At 43.6% G+C, this 21,562-nt stretch overlaps 2 protein-coding genes across 3 annotated transcripts; one reads left to right on the top strand and one right to left on the bottom strand.

Moving 5' to 3' along the window:
- Positions 1 to 2,006: 2,006 nt before the first annotated feature.
- Positions 2,007 to 5,935, bottom strand: LOC121540004 (kinesin-like protein KIF23). 2 transcript variants are annotated; one of them, XM_041848655.2, is made up of 9 exons: positions 5,831 to 5,935; positions 5,576 to 5,642; positions 4,210 to 4,333; positions 3,880 to 3,985; positions 3,626 to 3,784; positions 3,149 to 3,273; positions 2,500 to 2,659; positions 2,223 to 2,293; positions 2,007 to 2,098 (listed from the first exon to the last, which is right to left on the bottom strand). In XM_041848655.2, exons 3-7 carry the CDS (start codon positions 4,297 to 4,299, stop codon positions 2,627 to 2,629), a joined length of 513 nt encoding a protein of 170 aa, XP_041704589.2. In that variant the 5' UTR covers positions 4,300 to 4,333; positions 5,576 to 5,642; positions 5,831 to 5,935; the 3' UTR covers positions 2,007 to 2,098; positions 2,223 to 2,293; positions 2,500 to 2,626. The 2 variants fall into 2 exon arrangements, with proteins under 2 accessions (XP_041704589.2, XP_045063627.1); XM_045207692.1 differs by having other exon boundaries at positions 5,576 to 5,935.
- A 137-nt stretch (positions 5,936 to 6,072) lies between these two features.
- Positions 6,073 to 21,208, top strand: LOC121540776 (DNA damage-binding protein 2). The gene is made up of 11 exons (XM_045207648.1): positions 6,073 to 6,194; positions 8,458 to 8,620; positions 8,787 to 8,908; positions 10,838 to 11,029; positions 11,621 to 11,766; positions 17,683 to 17,782; positions 18,579 to 18,756; positions 20,096 to 20,241; positions 20,360 to 20,515; positions 20,772 to 20,817; positions 21,036 to 21,208. The coding sequence occupies exons 2-11, from the start codon at positions 8,473 to 8,475 to the stop codon at positions 21,206 to 21,208; spliced, it is 1,407 nt and encodes a 468-aa protein (XP_045063583.1). The 5' UTR covers positions 6,073 to 6,194; positions 8,458 to 8,472.
- The last annotated feature ends 354 nt before the right edge of the window (positions 21,209 to 21,562 follow it).

Below are 21,562 nucleotides of genomic sequence, written 5' to 3'. Positions count from 1 at the left end.
ATTATCATTCTTTAGGTTGGGATATTCAGTCAGTTTAACCCAGACTGCAGATATTGAAATAATCCAAACAGCAGACATTGAAATAACCCAGACCTCAGAAGGAGACATTGGGTTAGAAATGTGAGCACTGTGAAAGCTGCAGGGTAGGGGTCAATTCCAATTTAACATAAAATTCAATTCATTTCTTGAATTCCCTAATTGAATTGGAGTTAAATATTTGAACATTTCCCAGTTGATGTAATGAATGCACTTAGTTTCAGAAATTGACTGCAGGGTTTGTTTTAAATCATTCCCAGTATAGCTAGACTGTCTGAAAAGTGACATGATGAGCCTGAAAACTTGAGGGAATTGAATTAGAAGAATTGTTCTTACAATTTTTTAAAAAACAAATCCTGATTTTTCAGGGTGCTGCTGCTGCACCCTTACTTCCTGCCTATCATGTTTACGTATGGGTGGTCCCGGGGATCGAACCCACCACCCTGGCGTTACAAGCGCCATGCTCTACCAATTGAGCTACAGAGGACCACATGATCACTCCCTGCTGTCGACTCCTCCAATACCTCCCACTCACAGATTCCTGCCATCACACTAGATACCAGAGCGAGGACTCCAATGTAAACTCATTCCCTGTGGCTCCAATCATTCATGGTCCAATAATTCAGGCACACTGGCTTCTACCAGATGTTCCATCACAGGCTGGGTTCCCATGTGGGGATGGGGATGGATTTATGCAGCACCCCCACATCTCTTTCCACCTCCAGAGCATGCTTAGTTCATTTTGTGGGAACAGAACAGCTGGTCCTCTATAATATCCAGTCTAGTGATGCTCCTCTATAATATCCAGTCTAGTGATGCTCCTCTATAATATCCAGTCTAGTGCTGCCATCTACTGTTCATTCACTGTCTTTTATTATTTATTTGTTTACATTTCCATTGTAGTCATTTAGCAGACGCTCTTACCCAGAGCGACTTACAGTTAGTGAGTGCATACATTTTCATACTGGTCCCTCGTGGGAATCGAACCCACAACCCTGGCGTTGCAAGAGCCATGCTCTACCAACCGAGCTACATGGGAATATTCTAAGAGGGGTATTTGAATTGTGTACCATAACTTAGTTTGTTAGGCGTTTCATGACTTCACACCGTAACTCACTGCTTTAACATTGAAAAACTCATTACATTGCTTATCACAAAAAAAATTTAAACACAAAAAGGTTCTTTGAAGGAATTTAATTCCTTAACGAGTGTTACAATTAATGCTGTGCAGATCAGTTTAGTTTGTGCCAGAAGAAAATATCTCCACACAACGAGCAGAGAGATCTGTAAATATAATATCAACTGAACATGAATGAAGGCTTGAACTAAATAGTGCCAAGCAAGAGACAGAAAAACAGACTAAATATTTCACTGAACAAAATGTATCCTAACATTAGCCTGGTCCCAGATCAGTTTGTGCGGTCTTGCCAACTCCTATGGTCATTGTCAAGCAGAACCACAACACAGCAGTCCATCTTTGGCTGAATCATGATCCATGCATTCAGTGAATACTGGCTTTATATGTGATCACAAAACACACCAAAATATTTTATAAAATAAGCTTTGGTGAACTATACACACACACATTGTTTTTCATATATAAAAGGGTTGGGGAGGGAGGAGGTGAGGGTTGAGGAGGGAGGGGGTGAGGGTTGAGGAGGGAGGGGGGGTGAGGTTTGAGGAGGGAGGGAGGAGGTGAGGGTTGAGGAGGGAGGGTTGAGGAGGGAGGGTTGAGGAGGGAGGGAGGGGGGTGAGGTTTGAGGAGGGAGGGAGGAGGTGAGGGTTGAGGAGGGAGGGTTGAGGAGGGAGGGAGGAGGGAGGGTTGAGGAGGGAGGGTTGAGGAGGGAGGGGGTGAGGTTTGAGGAGGGAGGGAGGAGGTGAGGGTTGAGGAGGGAGGGTTGAGGAGGGAGGGAGGAGGGAGGGTGAGGGTTGAGGAGGGAGGGGGTGAGGGTTGAGGAGGGAGGGAGGGGGTGAGGTTTGAGGAGGGAGGGAGGGAGGGGTTGAGGGGTGAGGTGTATGGAGCATCCCTGACAGCAGAGGTTCTTCTCAGGGCTTTCTGCGCCTAAAACCCAAATCAACGACACATTACAACAGTTACACTGCCTTTAGAAATATATTCATTTAGAACATTTTCAGCAGACATGTTTGAAGGTATCACAGACATACGGAAGAAAAGACTCTCTTACCTCTGATATCCACGGTGCTGGTATCCTGGACCCAGGTTAGATCCAGACCTCATCTCTACAGCCAGAGAACACTGGAACACACAGTGTGGAAGATTCTAGAATGGTTATGATGACAGCCTGGTCCAAGATATGATTGTGCGGTCTTGCAAACGCCTTTGGTCAGTCAAGGGCCAACGCGTGACAATGACCATATGAGTTGGCAAGACGGCACAAACCGATCTAGGACCTGGCTGAACAGTACAATAGCCAGCGTAGTGAGTGAAACCCCGTCTCTTACCCTGGTCTCCACGTCTGTCCAGTCGCCCTCCATACGGTCGTCCCCCTGGACAGCGTTTTCCTCTGACGACCTCCTCTTACGGCTGAATGGAGGAACCCGGTGAGTGGTTGACACGGACCACATCACATCAGATGGTGGTGGTCTTCTGCAGGATGTCAATCTGAGAGAGCGAGAGAGAGGTTAGTCACAGTGATCTTCTGCAAGATGCCAATCAATCTGCATGGACACATAGAAAGAGAGAGAGAGAGGTTAATATTGACAGTGGACGGCCCAGACCAAGAACCATACACATAAAAATCCCTAGAAAAAGACAAAGTCCCTCTGACCAAGGCAATCTGACTGGTCTCACACCCATGGGTACACTCAATATGGCCGCCAATATCACCCACCATGGGTACACTCAATATGGCCGCCAATATCACCCACCATGGGTACACTCAATATGGCCGCCAATATCACCCACCACTGAACATTGACTTGAATAGGAAAGTCCATTCTAGACATTCTATTTCTACGCCAACAAAAACTACCTGGCTTGACTCGTCCAGCTTGTGGTGAAGGTGAGTAGTGGATTATCTAATTGCCTTAACTTGTACAGAATTATGAATTCATAATAATTATCATATTGTATATTATCTAATTGCCTTACCTTGTACTCAAGCATCTTAGACTTTTTCTCCAGGCGGTCAATCTCAATCTTCTGGTTGTGGATGAACTTCTCCTTGGAGACCAGGCTACTGTCCAGCTCCTGGAGCATGGACCTCACCATGTTGGCTGGAAGAGGATGGAGGAGGATGAAAGAGGAGGAGGATGGAGGAGGAGGAGGATGAAAGAGGAGGAGGATGGAGGATGAAAGAGGAGGGATATAAATGAAGAGGTGATCAACAAGCCCTATGAGCAGCACGATGAGTCTGTGGTCAGTGGTCGACCAGACCATTTGTTGATGACCTACCAACCCTCCTCAGAGTAAAACCAGGTTGAGGACGAACATAAATGAACCACTGTGGTTGACCATAAATGAATGAATGGCATTTGACAAAGGAACCAAAAAAAAGTGAACGTTCGGTCTACGAGAACTGAACGAAACCATTTGCAGACAGGACAAATGGTTTTATTCCTTTCTCACCTATGTTGTACTCCTGGGTCACCATCTGCCTGATCTTGTGTCTCTTCTCCAGCACCTCTATGAGGCGGGGCAGGGTGACGTCATCATGGGGGTCCGTGATCTCGCTGGCGGGCAGGTTCTGGATCAGCTGGTGCATCACTGACTGGGTGGATTCTACACCTATAGGAAACATAGGATAGATCACAGATTACCAGTCGTTGATATACAGTACTTGGCAATAGAACACAAAAAGGATTTATCCTGTTTCTTCTTACCGTTCTTGCTATGAATGAGGTCATCAACGAGGGGCTTGGCAACATCCTCAAACAATTCCATCTGGGACGTCTTGATGCCGAATACCTTCTTGAAGCAGTACTGGGTCTGTCAAAGCAAAGGGCTTGTTAGAGACTTGGGAAATGTTTATTACCTTCTGTTAGATCCAGCAACTTGTTTGGCTTCATCGACAAACATGACAAATAATGTATGCTCACATTCACACGTAAAGCAGTCACACCAATATCTTCCTTTACTGATTTCAAATATTTTCTCTCTCTCTTGCAGCAGCAGCTGGCTTTCACTCACACAGCGGTTTCACAGACACACACCTCCTTGAATTCTCCATTTCTGTTGGCTTTGAGTCCGTCAGGAACGTGCAGCTGGATTGTGGCGTTGCTGATCAATACAGCATTCCTCATCCTCCGCTACCAGAGGTCGCACACGGCAGGACACCTGGACAATACCAACACAATTTTTAAAAAATGTAATAGAGTTAAACAATAACAGTATGATGAGCCTCGATCAGTGAGGTGTCCTACAGGAGGGGCCTGACAGGGCCCCAACACCTCCATCTCCAGAAATACACTACATCAAATCTAATCTCATTGGTTGCGAGTATGTAAACATTATTAAAGTGCCCAGTGTTCAGTGACTACGTACGGTACATAGGGCAGCAGTCTCTAAGGTGCAGGGTAGAGTACCAGGTGGTAGCCGGCTAGTAACAGTGAGTAAAGTTCAGGGCAGGGTACTGGGCGGAGGCAGGCTAGTGGTGACATTCAGATAAAAGCTGTTTCTCAGTTTCTCGGTCCCAGCTTTGATTCACCTGTACTGTCTCCGCCTTCTAGATGGTAGCGGGTGAACAGGCCGTGCCTCGGGTGGCTGAGGTCCTTGATGATCTTCTTGGCCTTCCTGTGACACCGGGTGCTGTAGATGTCCTGGAGGGCAGGCAGTGTGCCCCCAGTGATGCGTTGGGCTGACCGAACCACACTTTGGAGAGCCTTGTGGTTGCGGACGGTGCAATTGCCGTACCAGGCGGTGATACAGCCCAACAGGATGCTCTCAATGGTGCATCTGTAGAAGTCTGTGAGGGTCTTAGGGGCTAAGCCGAATTTCTTCAGCTTCCTGAGGTTGAAGAGGCGCTGTTGCACCTTCTTCACCACTGTGTGGGTGGTCAATTTCAGGTTGTCAGTGATGTGCACGCCGAGGAACTTGAAGCTTTTCACCGTCTGTGGCCCTGTCGATGTGGATGGGGGCGTGCTCTCTCTGCTGTCTCCTGAAGTCCACGATCAGCTCCTTCGTTTTGTTGACGTTGAGGGAGAGGTTATTTACCTGGCACCACTCCGCCATGGCCCTCACCACCTCCCTGTAGGCTGTCTCGTCGTTGTTGGTAATCAGGCCTACCACTGAGCACACGCCCTTGTGGGGCCCCCGTGTTGAGGATCAGCGAAGTGGAGGTGTTGTTGCCTACCTTCACCACCTTGGGTCGGCCCATCAGGAAGGTGGCTCTGTTTTATATTATTGAATTTGAATTATTCTAATGGACTGTATGTTTGCTAATAGGTTGAGGTCATTCTTGCATTGCAAGAGAATTGTGGACATCATGAAACCTTGCTAGCCACACATCATCTGTCTCAGTGGCAGATAAAATATAATAAATTAACCAGCTAGAAGGAATATGTTCAGTCGTTTACTTACACCGACAGTATCTTTCCGATTGCTGGATGGCTTCTTGGGAGCAGGTCAACGTGGGGTTTTGCCCTTCCTAAGTAGTCAAATAAAAAAACTAATAGGTAGCAGCTGCTACTACTACTACAGTACTACTAGCTTGCTTCTCGGCTTGACGACATTCGTTTGCGAAAATAGCTAGCTAGCTAAAGAAATCGGTTACTGGTATTTGCAAATGTTTCAATAATAAATAATTTTCATTGCAATCGCAACATTTCTACTCACGTAGGTCGTATCATTGTGAATTGTTATCGTTTGATTTTCTCAACTGAGTCTCCTTACTTCATTCTCCACTAGTTTCAAACTCGCTCCGCTCAAATACTTTTCAAATTCAACTAATCAGCGTAGACTGAACCATCGGAAGTTCCACCCAACTATTTCCGGTACACACAGAAAGTGCGAAACTTCCAAAAGCCATTGAGACAGCGCCGCCTACTGGGCAGAAGCTGTAACACAGAGACGTTACAAAACACTGGAGTTTGACTTATGTAAAGGACTTCTCACGTGTGGCGTGTGCATGAAAATAACAATACCACGAAGAAAAAGGAGCTCTACTAAATAACTCCTGCATCGATTCGATATTGCACTGGTAATGTATTTTCATGTTATTTGAAGAACATGCATTACATAGCCAGGCTAGTCGTTTGTTGTTGTGCAACTATTAAATCAAATAAAAGTTTATTGGTCGTGTTACGCGTACACAGTTCGGCAGATGATATACCGGGTGCAGCGAAATGCTTATGTTACTAGCGCCTAACAATGCAGTAAAATGTGAAATAGGTACACAAATAATCAATTAAAAAAACGAATAAACAGAAAGAACAACAAAAATGTAGGAACGAATCCAATTAAGAACCCAAATACCACTGTAACGGTAATCCAAATGCAATCTACACGAATCTACACCAGATGAATTTACACAAGATATACGAGGAATGATATGTATAGTAGTAGATATATTAGATTGAGCTAAGAATCCAGTATATAAATACATGTGCGGTATTTTTTATTTATATATTTATGTATAAACAGTGTAACTAAAATACAATGCAGTAGTAGAAATATTAGAATTAGCTATTTCGAGAATACAGTAGACAAATACACAGTACAACACCCCCATAGCAAAATGGATAGAATTGCAGGAAATTAGGCACAGATCGAAATTTACGATGGGAGGGGTGGTCCAAAATAGGTGTGTTGTCAAACTTTGTTTATCGCTTTGGGGAGGGTGTGTTTTTTGTGGCGGTACAGTGGTGGGTAGTGGTTATGGTGTAAAATAAGTATTTGGTCACCTACAAACAAGCAAGATTTCTGTCTCTCACAGACCTGTAACTTCTTCTTTAAGAGGCTCCTCTGTCCTCCACTCGTTACCTGTATTAATGGCACCTGTTTGAACTTGTTATCAGTATAAAAGACACCTGTCCACAACCTCAAACAGTCACACTCCAAACTCCACTATGGCCAAGACCAAAGAGCTGTCAAAGGACACCAGAAACAAAATTGTAGACCTGCACCAGGCTGGGAAGACTGAATCTGCAATAGGTAAGCAGCTTGGTTTGAAGAAATCAACTGTGGGAGCAATTATTAGGAAATGGAAGACATACAAGACCACTGATAATCTCCCTCGATTCTCATTTTGTCTGTCATAGTTGACGTGTACCTATGATGAAAATTACAGGCCTCTCTCATCTTTTTAAGTGGGAGAACTTGCACAATTGGTGGCTGACTAAATACTTTTCCCCCCCACTGTATCTATTCTAGCTAGCTACAGTATATCTATTCTAGCTAGCTACAGTATATCTATTCTAGCTAGCTACAGTATATATATTCTAGCTAGCTACAGTATATCTATTCTAGCTAGCTACAGTATATATATTCTAGCTAGCTACAGTATATCTATTCTAGCTAGCTACAGTATATCTATTCTAGCTAGCTACAGTATATCTATTCTAGCTAGCTACAGTATATCTATTCTAGCTAGCTACAGTATATCTATTCTAGCTAGCTACAGTATATCTATTCTAGCTAGCTACAGTATATCTATTCTAGCTAGCTACAGTATATCTATTCTAGCTAGCTACAGTATATATATTCTAGCTAGCTACAGTATATCTATTCTAGCTAGCTACAGTATATATATTCTAGCTAGCTACAGTATATCTATTCTAGCTAGCTACAGTATATCTATTCTAGCTAGCTACAGTATATCTATTCTAGCTAGCTACAGTATATCTATTCTAGCTAGCTACAGTATATCTATTCTAGCTAGCTACAGTATATCTATTCTAGCTAGCTACAGTATATCTATTCTAGCTAGCTACAGTATATCTATTCTAGCTAGCTATAGTATATATATTCTAGCTAGCTACAGTATATCTATTCTAGCTAGCTACAGTATATCTATTTAGCTAGCTACAGTATATCTATTTAGCTAGCTACAGTATATCTATTCTAGCTAGCTACAGTATATCTATTCTAGCTAGCTACAGTATATATATTCTAGCTAGCTACAGTATATTCTAGCTAGCTACAGTATATCTATTTAATGTTTTCTACCTCGATCCGTGTGGTTGATTCCAATTTGAAAACGCAGTTACTATTTTTATTCATGTTGATGGTTTATTTAATCGATCACAAATTAATTGGAAAGGTGTCACTTCCCCATTTTTGTTTATTTTCTATTAATTTGGGGTTGAGGAATAGGATGGTGGGCCATAGCTGCACCTCACAGATGTTTTAAAGGCATCTGTCAAATACACTTGGTGTTCGAAGAACCTGTCAAACTTTGATTTTTATCGTGAACACAAGGGATTCGTTTTTTTTCATTGCTGATTGTCTAATTTTCCATCCAGTTTACACAGTCAGAAATGGCACGGGCAAAGAAGGCTCCTTCAGAAGCATCTAAGTCGAAGCAGAAGTCGAGGAAGCAGGATGGAGAAACTTCTGGGGCTGCAGGACAAACCATCTCCAAGAAGCTACGGCAAAAGATGGACGGGAAGACCACATTGAAAACAGGTCTAATAGAACGACCACTCTCCATTTATATAAGCTTTTGATTGACTGCAATGTCTTTTATTTGGTTTCCCCCTCCAGATATATATTATTGCATATATCTTGTCACAGAAAGAACTGACTCTTTCCATTCTTTGATGTTATTGACTGTACTGGTCTTGTATTTCAGGGCCTGTTTTCCCAACCACCATGACCAAAGGTTCAGTTCAGAAGAGAAGTGGACCAGGAAGCATCCTGCACTACATTTACCAGAGTACACTGGGGCAGAGCCTTCATTCTCAGATGAGACAGGTACACTACATTTACCAGAGGACACTGGGGCAGAGCCTTCATTCTCAGATGAGACAGGTACACTACATTTACCAGAGGACACTGGGGCAGAGCTTTCATTCTCAGATGAGACAGGTACACTACATTTACCAGAGGACACTGGGGCAGAGCCTTCATTCTCAGATGAGACAGGTACACTACATTTACCAGAGGACACTGGGGCAGAGCTTTCATTCTCAGATGAGACAAGTACACTACATTTACCAGAGGACACTGGGGCAGAGCCTTCATTCTCAGATGAGACAGGTACACTACATTTACCAGAGGACACTGGGGCAGAGCCTTCATTCTCAGATGAGACAGGTACACTACATTTACCAGAGGACACTGGGGCAGAGCCTTCATTCTCAGAAGAGACAGGTACACTACTAAAGTCAGACTAGTGTGTCTTGACAGCTGGTAGAGTGACTAGGGAACAGTAGTCTGACAGCTGGTAGAGTGACTAGGGAACAGTAGTGTGACAGCTGGTAGAGTGACTAGGGAACAGTAGTGTGACAGCTGGTAGAGTGACTAGGGAACAGTACCTACTGATTGATTGATATCGAAGGTAAAATATTCAACAAACTTTCAAATAGTATATGTAAAGAGATGTGTCTACAGCTGAATGGCATGATAACGCAGCAGCATGTCTAACAGCATTCTGACTTCAAGACCAGGCTCACCTAGATAGAGGCGTCCACAATCACCCAGGGCCCCGTTTCCCGATGCATCTTTTCTACATCGGTTGGTAATATCAGGCCATAAACAAACCCGTCTGGGCCCGGTTTCCCGAACAGTGATGGAACTTAGGCTTCCTAGTGTTTTAACAGATGCATCTTTTCCTACAACGGCCGAAGATGTAACGTGCGTTTCCCAAAACACCACGCAGAGAGAACGGTCGCTAAGTGCAACGTTGGAGCATGTTTCAATACTGATGGGATGGAAAGAAAGGGAGCGCTGCTCTCAGATCAGCTTTCTCCATTCAAATCTTACCTTAACATTAGAATGATTGAACAATGGCTGACGACGGATCAGCTCCTAGAGATATACTACGGCTGCAAATATTGAGGCAGCTTATTCTAATGGTTACTCAATAAAAATGCACTAAATCGCAGATTTGGCACATCATTGAACACGTTAGGCTACACATCATAAAATATATTGAGACATTACAGACAGTAGCGTTACAAGTAGCAAAATAGAACTAAATCGATTGATCGTGAAATGTATTCCAATATGATTGAAATAGGCCTATAGCCTCCTGTTTATATTTTAATGCAGTCGTCTGTTTTCATTTGAAGCATCTTTTTATACGTCGCTTGTTTGTATCAATTGCGAAGACATTGGCAACGTTGTATTTGTAGTCAACTTTGTTCTGAAGTTATCAGTGGTCACAGAGAGACGGATAAACCATGTGATTCTATGTTTAGTGGAGATCCTCTGTGTTATAAAGTGACGTGGCAGGGCAAAAAAAAAAGCATCTAATGACACATTTAGCTGTTCTAGGAGTGGTCTGAGGCAGGCGTTTAGATTACGAGCGTTTTTTGTTAGTGCAATGTTAATATCGATGGTTTTTGGAAACGGCTCAGAGATTTTAACGATGCTCCTACGAAGGTTCTAACGATGAACATAGCCTTAAGATGCTTTTGTGAAACCGGGTCCAGCACAAGAAGAAATTGAGGGTCTAACAAACGATTTTCTTGGCATCGTCATGTGGTCCTCTGTAGCTCAGCTGATAGAGCACGGTGCTTGTAACGCCAAGGTAGTGGGTTCGATCCCCGGGACCACCCATACACAAAAATGTATGCACGCATGACTGTAAGTCGCTTTGGATAAAAGCGTCTGCTAAATGGCATATTATTATCATCATCATCATCAGTACATTATATCTAACAACTCTTTTTTTCCCAGTGTCTCCAGGAGCCGTTTGTGCGTTCCCTGTCCTCCTATAAGCTCCACCGTACAGCCAGTCCCTTCGACCGGCGGGTCACCTGTCTGGAGTGGCACCCCACACACCCCACCGTCCTGGCGGTCGGCTCCAAGGGAGGAGACATAGTCCTCTGGGACTACAGCGTGCTCAACAAGACCAGCTTCATACAAGGGGTGAGAATGCCCGATACGCAATTCCTATCTGGTGAAAACGGGTTCCGGTGACGTCATTATAACCAGCAATGCCTGATGGGTTACTATTGAGTCTATGCTTATTCATTTTCTCATTTTACTGTTTTGTACCTAGACGGGATTGAAGAATTCGGTTCAGGATGATACACACAAATAATACAATGGTTGGGATGGATAGTTTTATGTCTGTGTTACTGATTAGGAACACCGTATTCAATCATATTATCAATCAAATTGGACTTTGAAATCCCTTTTTACATTAACATTATTGATAGTATGAGGTCTACATTGGTTACGTCCCAAATGGCACCCCATTTCCCATCTAGTGCACTACTTTTGACCAGGACTCTGTTGACCGGGGCTCTGTTGACCGGGGCTCTGTTGACCAGGGCTCTGTTGACCAGGGCTCTGTTGACCAGGGCTCTGTTGACCGGGACTCTGTTGACCGGGACTCTGTTGACCGGGACTCTGTTGACCGGGACTCTGTTGTCCAGGGCTCTGGTCTAAAGTAGTGCACTATATAGGGAATAGGATGTGATTTGGGACTAGACTCCTGCTCTCTGTGTTATGCAGGTTGGTCCTGGAGGCTCTATAACAGCTTTGAAGTTTAACCCATACAACACCACTCAGCTGTTCACCTCATCTATCAGGGGAACCACCACACTGCAGGATTTCAATGGGACCACTCTCCGCGTGTTTACCAACACAGAGTCATGGGAGTAAGAGATGGAACGTTTCCCAAATGACACCCTATTCCCTATATAGTGCACTACTTTAGACCAGAGCCCTATGACATCCTATTCCCTATATAGTGCACTACTTTTGACCAGAGCCCTATGACACCCTATTCCCTATATAGTACACTACTTTAGACCAGAGCCCTATGACATCCTATTCCCTATATAGTGCACTACTTTTGACCAGAGCCCTATGACACCCTATTCCCTATATAGTGCACTACTTTAGACCAGAGCCCTATGACATCCTATTCCCTATATAGTGCACTACTTTTGACCAGAGCCCTATGACACCCTATTCCCTATATAGTGCACTAGTTTAGACCAGAGCCCTATGACATCCTATTCCCTATATAGTGCACTACTTTTGACCAGAGCCCTATGACACCCTATTCCCTATATAGTGCACTACTTTAGACCAGAGCCCTATGACACCCTATTCCCTATATAGTGCACTACTTTTGACCAGAGCCCTATGACATCATATTCCCTATATAGTGCACTACTTTTGACCAGAGCCCTATGACACCCTATTCCCTATATAGTGCACTACTTTTGACCAGAGCCCTATGGCATCCTATTCCCTATATAGTGCACTACTTTAGACCAGAGCCCTATGACACCCTATTCCCTATATAGTGCACTACTTTTGACCAGAGCCCTATGACATCCTATTCCCTATATAGTGCACTACTTTAGACCAGAGCCCTATGACACCCTATTCCCTATATAGTGCACTACTTTAGACCAGAGCCCTATGGCACCCTATTCCCTATATAGTGCACTACTTTAGACCAGAGCCCTATGACACCCTATTCCCTATATAGTGCACTACTTTAGACCAGAGCCCTATGACACCCTATTCCCTATATAGTACACTACTTTAGACCAGAGCCCTATGACACCCTATTCCCTATATAGTACACTACTTTAGACCAGAGCCCTATGACACCCTATTCCCTATATAGTACACTACTTTAGACCAGAACCCTATGGCACCCTATTCCCTATATAGTGCACTACTTTAGACCAGAGCCCTATGACACCCTATTCCCTATATAGTACACTACTTTAGACCAGAGCCCTATGACACCCTATTCCCTATATAGTACACTACTTTAGACCAGAGCCCTATGACACCCTATTCCCTATATAGTGCACTACTTTAGACCAGGGCCCACAAGGCTTCGGTCAAAGTAGCGCCGGCATGATACCAGTATCGCAATATTTTTTCCATGCCAGAAATAAAAACACGAAACAGACCAAAGTCTTTGGTCCTTTAAAAACCTGCTGTATGTAAAATATAGTGTGATATAGAGAGCTTGGAAAAGAAATGTGACTCTGGATGACATCATAATGATGCTTGTTTCCAACATTGGGGCTGTTTTCCGAAAGGAGTTACATCCGCTTCCTGTTGTTTCCTTGGCCAAGATACTAACGAGTATCACCATACTGGTATCAGCCCGGTTCTGGTCTAAAGTAGTGCACTATATAGGGAATAGGGAGCCATAGGGCTCTGGTCTAAAGTAGTGCACTATATAGGAAATAGGGTGTCATTTGGGATGGAACACAGAGCCCTGTATCTCAACACCAGCTAGTGTGGTTAGAACAGAACAAAACCCTGCCTTCTGATAGGCCTGTGGTTAGAACAGAACAAAACCCTGCCTTCTGATAGGCCTGTGGTTAGAACAGAACAAAACCCTGCCTTCTGATAGGCCTGTAGTTAGAACAGAACAAAACCCTGCCTTCTGATAGGCCTGTGGTTAGAACAGAACAAAACCCTGCCTTCTGATAGGTCTGCATTTATCTGGACAGAACTGTCGTTGGCCTAGGTTGTATTCACTAGACACACCACTTGGAAGAAAACTGACTGAAACAGGAAGGAACTACCTAAAGTTGCCCAATAACAAACGCATATTGTTGTTTTCCGTTGCGGTTGGATCCAGGCGTCATAGTTACAGCCCTGTGATTAGCTTGCGCCCTAGTGATCAGCGCGTCTTTTTCAACCAGTCACTGGGATTGGTCTGTTTGTGCTCATCATGCAGAAAGGAGCCGGGGACTTTATTGGGGGGATGAAGTTTAGCCCGACGGACCCGTCCAAGGTCTACCTGGCGTCCGGTGATGGTACGCTGACCGTGCAGAGCTTTCAGGGCGGTCCAGCAACGGTTCTGTCCGGAGTCCAGGACTGTGGACATGATCACCACAATGTCTGGTGAGGATGCAGGCCCTACCTAGGGTACATCCCAAATGACACCATATTCCCTAGATAGCGCACTACCTTTAGACCAGAGCCCTATGAGGCCCTAGTCAGATATTCCTTATATAGTGCACTACTTTTGACCAGAGCACATTGGGGTGTAAAATACTGGAGGGTTGCTGGTGTGGGATTGACTGTAAAAACACGAGGACCCATCTTTCTCAGTTCTCAGTTGACCATTTTTATTTCGGAAAGGGATGTAATCAGATATATGATGGTTGATAAGAATAAACTATATAAGGAATACATATCAGTTTAACAGAAAAATATATATATACACACAGTGAGGGAAAAAAGTATTTGATCCCCTGCTGATTTTGAACGTTTACCCGCTGACAAAGAAATGATCAGTCTATAATTTTAATGGTAGGTTTATTTATAAATCAATTTATAACATTTTTGACATGCGTTTTTCTGGATTTTTTTTGTTGTTATTCTGTCTCACTGTTAAAATAAACCTACCATTAAAATTATAGACTGATCATGTCTTTGTCAGTGGGCAAATGTACAAAATCAGCAGGGGATCAAATACTTTTTTTTCCTCACTATATATATATATATATATATATGGACAACTAGTAACTAAATAACAAAGGACTGTAGAAAAAGGATCATGCTAATTGCTCACAAACTAGACAGTAGTAGTCTAACACATGACAAACAGTTTAACACTGGACAAAGGAAGTCAACAGCAAAGGTCAAAAGGAGAGAGGATAAAGGTACTTGGTCAGTAACATCCATGGAAAGGAAATCTACTTCAAAGGACATGACTATAAACTAGTGATGGGACGATTGATACCGGAGATCCGATGCAGTTTTTAAATGTACTACTGATCTGACACAATGTACCGATGCTCGTTTCAAAGTAACATTACCACGTGATGATCAATGACGTCTGAAGCTCCGTTTTGGTTTTTCAAACCGTGTGTTGCAAAATGCGAGATCCCACTGATTTCTCTGCGGTTCCGGTGCTTTTTTTTTCGACTCCAAGTTGTTTTTCAAACACCAACCTCTACTGGACACCGTACTTACAGTGGGGAAAAAAAGTATTTAGTCAGCCACCAATTGTGCAAGTTCTCCCACTTAAAAAGATGAGAGAGGCCTGTAATTTTCATCATAGGTACAAGTCAACTATGACAGACAAAATGAGAAAAAGAATTCCAGAAAATCACATTGTAGGATTTTTTATGAATTTATTGGCAAATGATGGTGGAAAATAAGTATTTGGTCAATAACAAAAGTTTCTCAATACTTTGTTATATACCCTTTGTTGGCAATGACACAGGTCATACGTTTTCTGTAAGTCTTCACAAGGTTTTCACACACTGTTGCTTGTATTTTGGCCCATTCCTCCATGCAGATCTCCTCTAGAGCAGTGATGTTTTGGGGCTGTCGCTGGGCAACACAGACTTTCAACTCCCTCAAGTTTTTCTATGGGGTTTGAAATCTGGAGACTGGCTAGGCCACTCCAGGACCTTGAAATGCTTCTTACGAAGCCACTCCTTCGTTGCCCGGGTGGTGTGTTTGGGATCATTGTCATGCTGAAAGACCCAGCCACGTTTCATCTTCAATGCCCTTGCTGATGGAAGGAGGTTTTCACTCAAAATCTCATGATACATGGCCCATTTCATTCTTTCCTTTACACGGATCAGTCGTCCTGGTCCCTTTGCAGAAAAAACAGCCCCAAAGCATGATGTTTCCACCCCCATGCTTCACAGTAGGTATGGTGTTCTTTGGATGCAACTCAGCATTCTTTGTCCTCCAAACATGACGAGTTGAGTTTTTACCAAAAAGTTATATTTTGGTTTCATCTGACCATATGACATTCTCCCAATCCTCTTCTGGATCATCCAAATGCACTTCAGACGGGCCTGGACATGTACTGGCTTAAGCAGGGGGACAGGTCTTGCACTGCAGGATTTGAGTCCCTGGCGGCGTAGTGTGTTACTGATGGTAGGCTTTGTTACTTTGGTCCCAGCTCTCTGCAGGTCATTCACTAGGTCCCCCCGTGTGGTTCTGGGATTTTTGCTCACCGTTCTTGTGATCATTTTGACCCCACGGGGTGAGATCTTGCGTGGAGCCCCAGATTGAGGGAGATTATCAGTGGTCTTGTATGTCTTCCATTTCCTAATAATTGCTCCCACAGTTGATTTCTTCAAACCAAGCTGCTTACCTATTGCAGATGCAGTCTTCCCAGCCTGGTGCAAGTCTACAATTTTGTTTCTGGTGTCCTTTGACAGCTCTTTGGTCTTGGCCATTGTGGAGTTTGGAGTGTGACTGTTTGAGGTTGTGGACAGGTGTCTTTTATACTGATAACAAGTTCAAACAGGTGCCATTAATACAGGTAACGAGTGGAGGACAGAAGAGCCTCTTAAAGAAGAAGTTACAGGTCTGTGAGAGCCAGAAATATTGCTTGTTTGTAGGTGACCAAATACTTATTTTCCACCATAATTTGCAAATAAATTCATTAAAAATCCTACAATGGGATTTTCTGGAATTTTTTTTCTCAATTTGTCTGTCATAGTTGACGTGTACCTATGATGAAAATTACAGGCCTCTCTCATCTTTTTAAGTGGGAGAACTTGCACAATTGGTGGCTGACTAAATACTTTTTTTCCCCACTGTAGGCTTGCAATGTAGTTAGGATTCTTTCATGTAGTGTCACCTGAACGGCAGCTCAGCAGGTAGAGTCTCCGGGACTAGAACCTGGGAATGTTTTGGTATATTATTTGAATATCGGAACCACACTTTTTGCACATTGTTGTTCAAACAATTAGTTTTATTTAGTAGAGTATAAGCTTCTGTCTTAAGCGTCCTAAATAATGCCACAGGATTCACCGTTTTTTGACAGAAAAAAAAAAGCAAAACAAGGGATTCAGAGCAAAAATGGGAAGCATGATGGAAGGTGCCAACATGTATGGTAACTGATAGTAAGCTACTAAGAGCCACGACTAGCGGCCGCGCAACGGAGATTCTATGAATATTGTGGAAAAAAACATCTATATGAACACCAAACGCTGCTTTTCATTGCTGACCAGCAGATGTCACTAATGTACTTTGTGTTAAAAGCTCAGAGTAATGAACCGTTTTTTTTCAGCACAATTTGGGTAAAAAGCCCCAGAGGCTTCAGAAAGCCTCGGTTTCCCATCGCTACTATAAATTACATAACAAAACACTCCACTCAGTCCATTAGGTAGCCACCTGGATTAGAATCAGGTGAGTCTACTTAAGGTGTGGGGGAAGGTACTCCTTCCCTTCAGGAAACAGGAAGTGGGGGTGACCGGTGATTAGGTGGGAGAGTCAGGAAGTGGGTGGGGAATGTTCTACGTAGGGGCAATGGTCAAATGTATTGCTCTACATAGGGGATAGGGTGCCATTTGGGACATGACCTTGGTGCCAGACAAATATAACCTTATGTTAGGGAAAAATACACAACTAGTGCACTTAGTAGTGTCTGTCTGATGATAAAGGAACAAGCTTTCACATTCTGTTGATGGTATAATAAAATGTTTAGTGTTGTCTGAATTGTATTGATGAGGATAATCACGGTATACAGCATTTTATATATATATATATTTTTTTAGAATGCATGATACATTTGATATTAGTTTAAATTATATTGAGATACATCTCTGTTCCAGTCTGTGGTACTGCTGTGTAGATGTGTCGTTGAGCAGACAGATGCTGGTGACAGGAGACAACATAGGACGAGTCTTATTGCTGGGCATTGATGGACACCAGGTACAGTACTGTATAGTATATTTCTACTGTAGTCTACACTATAGCTACAGTACTGTAGAGTATATTTCTACTGTAGACTACACAATAGCTACAGTACTGTAGAGTATATTTATACTGTAGACTACACTATAGCTACAGTACTGTAGAGTATATTTCTACTGTAGACTACACAATAGCTACAGTACTGTAGAGTATATTTCTACTGTAGACTACACAATAGCTACAGTACTGTAGAGTATATTTCTACTGTAGTCTACACTATAGCTACAGTACTGTAGAGTATATTTCTACTGTAGACTACACTATAGCTACAGTACTGTAGAGTATATTTCTACTGTAGTCTACACTATAGCTACAGTACTGTAGAGTATATTTCTACTGTAGACTACACAATAGCTACAGTACTGAATGGGCCAGAGGGAGGTAATGTCAACCTGTATTGAGTAGTTAGTTAGCATGTACAATTTAAACATTCTGTATTATGTTCTGTTTGCATGTTCTAAGAATAGGACCATTCTAGATTATGTTCTGTTTGCACGTTCTAAGAATAGGACCATTCTAGATTATGTTCTGTTTGCACGTTCTAAGAATAGGACCATTCTAGATTATGTTCTGTTTGCATGTTCTAAGAATAGGACCATTCTAGATTATGTTCTGTTTGCATGTTCTAAGAATAGGACCATTCTAGGCATGACTGCATTAGGCACAGCTTTGGCAGTTCCAATGATCTCATTTCATTACTGACGACGTTCTTGAAGATGTTGTTAAAACTATCTGCACTTTTCCCCCCTCGTAGATCTTCAACGAGAAGTTGCACAAGGCTAAAGTGACCCATGCTGAATTCAACCCTCGCTGCGATTGGTTGATGGCGACAGCGTCTGTTGACCACACGGTGAAGCTATGGGACCTGCGGAACATCAAAGATAAGAACAGTTTCCTCCACGAGATGGTTCATGACAAAGCTGTTAACTCGGGTACTGAGAACTCTCTCCTGTCCTACTTTTAGGGGTATTTTCATCTTGACCACTGTGTCGTAGAATACGATAACGCTGTTTGGGACGGCAGGTGGCTTAGCGGCTAAGAGCGTTGTGCCATTAAACGAAAGGTCGCTGGTTCTAATCCCCGAGCCGACTAGGTGAAAAATCTGGCGACGTGCCCTTGAGCAAGGCACTTAACCCTAATTGCTCCTGTAAGTCGCTCTGGATAAGAGCGTCTGCTAAATGACTAAAATGTAAATGTTTGACTTCTAGCTAAATGACACTATGGAACACTACTGTAATTTAAAGTAGATAGAGAGAAAGCGTTATAATAATAATACGCCATTTAGCAGACGCTTTTATCCAAAGCGACTTACAGTCATGTGCGCATACATTTTTACGTATGGGTGGTCCCGGGGATCGAACCCACTACCCTGGCGTTACAAGCGCCATGCTCTACCAATTGAGCTACAGAGGACCATCTCAGCTCAAAACTATAGGTTGTTAGCAATAACGGTGCACCCATATTAAATGTTATCTTCCAATAATGCATTTACATTTTAGTCATTTAGCAGACGCTCTTATCCAGAGCCACTTAAGCATATAAATCATAGTCCTGAGACGCGATAGTCTGGCGTCCCATTGTGACATAGCTACGCGGCTCTGAGACCACCGTCCAACCAGGCTCCGGTACGCGCCCTCTATTCATTTTGAACGTGTTGACAGTTGGAGAAAACTGCTTGAGCCGTGCGGAGAATTCGAAAAGTGTTCTAAGCCCAACGGTCCAATTCTAGAACGCTGCTGTGCGTACGCGTACGCGTTTTGGACTACGATAGATGCTTTACAGTTAGTGCATTCATCTTAAGGTAACTAGGTGAGACAACCACATATCACAGTCGTAGTAAGAACATTTTTCTCAATAAAGAAGTTGTCAGTACTAGTAGGAAAAGACAGGTGCAAGTTTATTATAATAATTATTTGCTTGAAAAACATCTACCTCTTTCATCAGAAAGGATAAAAGCTTATTAAGAACATTTAACCCTCTAGATACCCTCCCCCCTCTCTCTCTTTCTCGCTCTCTCATCATGCTGTTGTTCCCTCCCCCCTCCTCTCTCTCTCTCATCATGCTGTTGTTCTCTCCCCCCTCCCCTCTCTTTCTCATCATGCTGTTGTTCCCTCCCCCTCCCCTCTCTCTCTCATCATGCTGTTGTTCCCTCCCCCCTCCCCTCTCTCTCTCATCATGCTGTTGTTCCCTCCCCTCTCTCTCTCATCATGCTGTTGTTCCCTCCCCCCTCCTCTCTCTCTCTCATCATGCTGTTGTTCCCTCCCCCCCCAGCCTACTTTAACCCAGTGGACTGCTCCAAACTCCTGACCACTGACCAGTATGACCAGATCAGGGTGTACTCCTCTTCTGATTGGTCAACTCCTCAGCAGATTATCCAGCACCCACACAGACAGTTTCAGCACCTCACACCGATCAAGGTGAGGCACGTGGGTGGATCACGGTGGACTCCTCTTCTGATTGGTCAGGTGTGTTTATGTGTGTGTCTCTCTCGTTGGCTCAAAAGATTCATCTTCAATCTTCGGTTTGTGTGTCCAGGCCTCGTGGCACCCCCTCTATGACCTGATGGTGGTTGGGCGGTACCCTGATGAGAGGGTGTGTCCAGGTGCCCTGAGGACCATCGATATCTACGACGCCAACACGGGAGAGCTGGCATGCCAACTACTGGACCACAACGCCCCTGGGATCATATCGGTGAGTATGACGAGAAATTTTACCTTCGTTTTATTACGACTCTTACTTGGAAATAACGTCAATGTTAGTCTGTAGCCCTTTAGACTTTGATATGGGAAGTGATGGAGCAGTGTCTTCTTCCAGGGGATGAAGTCATGCTTCAGGGATGTGTCACTGTATTTGTTACAAGTGTTGAATCATGAATTTGTGCTGCACTATTGTTCAAGCCATCGTTGGGTCAAAACAGTTTTAAATCTCTGCACACCTTCCTTTCCAGGTCAACAAGTTCAATCCAATGGGAGATGTTTTAGGATCTGGAATGGGTGAGTCTGGGTTTTAAATACTGGCTTTCCACTCTGTTTGTAATCGCGGCAGCCAGGATCAAATCAGCAAAGAGACTAACCAATCCACTAACTATGTTTGTAGCTGGAAATTTGTTTGCTAAAAATCTGTGTTCAACTTGGGCCCTGGTCAAAATTAGTGCAATACACACGGAGCCATTTGGGATTCAGACAATAAGGTTTTTTGTGATCCACCACAGGAGTGAACATCCTAGTGTGGAACAGAGGTGAGACGTTGGCTGGTAAGCAGCAGAGAGGAGAGCTACAACAGGAAGCAGGAGTCCAGGTTGGCAGAGATAGAGGCCAGCGGGGAGAAGGCGGGAGGCTCGGAGGGGGGAGACGGGGGAGGATGAGGACGACATTGGGAAGCTGAAGAAGAAGCTGTCTTCCCTGGAAGAGTCCTCCTCCTCGGGGACCAGAACATCCAGGCAGCACAACAGCCAGACACAAAAGGGTCAAAAGAAATAATCAGGGAGAAGGAGAGAGGTCGTTGTTTTGTGATGTTGGTTATGTCTATGACATTGTCATATACGGGTAACTGCCAAAATAAAGGAAACACCAACATAAAGTGTTTTAATAGGGCGTTGGCCCACCACGAGCCAGAACGGATTCGATGCACCTTGGCATAGATTCTACAAGTGTCTGGAACTCTACTGGAGGGATGTGACACCATTCTTCCACAAGGAAAAATCCATCATTTGGTGTTTTGTTGATGGTGGTGGAAAAC

Source organism: Coregonus clupeaformis, chromosome 26, assembly GCF_020615455.1.
Source record: "Coregonus clupeaformis isolate EN_2021a chromosome 26, ASM2061545v1, whole genome shotgun sequence".
Lineage (NCBI taxonomy): Eukaryota > Metazoa > Chordata > Actinopteri > Salmoniformes > Salmonidae > Coregonus > Coregonus clupeaformis.
The sequence above is the reverse complement of the archived record's forward strand: the minus strand, read 5'-3'. Positions and strand labels throughout refer to the sequence as shown.

Excerpts from the sequence above, each read along its gene's own strand:
- LOC121540004 (XM_045207692.1), bottom strand. The coding sequence starts at position 4,299 with ATGAGGAATGCTGTATTGATCAGCAACGCCACAATCCAGCTGCACGTT. Across the intron at positions 3,986-4,209 it reads GAAATGGAGAATTCAAGGAG|ACCCAGTACTGCTTCAAGAA; the intron begins GTGTGTGTCTGT and ends TTGCTTTGACAG. Across the intron at positions 3,785-3,879 it reads CCTCATTCATAGCAAGAACG|GTGTAGAATCCACCCAGTCA; the intron begins GTAAGAAGAAAC and ends TGTTTCCTATAG.
- LOC121540776 (XM_045207648.1), top strand. The coding sequence starts at position 8,473 with ATGGCACGGGCAAAGAAGGCTCCTTCAGAAGCATCTAAGTCGAAGCAG. Across the intron at positions 20,242-20,359 it reads AGCACCTCACACCGATCAAG|GCCTCGTGGCACCCCCTCTA; the intron begins GTGAGGCACGTG and ends TTGTGTGTCCAG. Across the intron at positions 20,516-20,771 it reads ACGCCCCTGGGATCATATCG|GTCAACAAGTTCAATCCAAT; the intron begins GTGAGTATGACG and ends CTTCCTTTCCAG.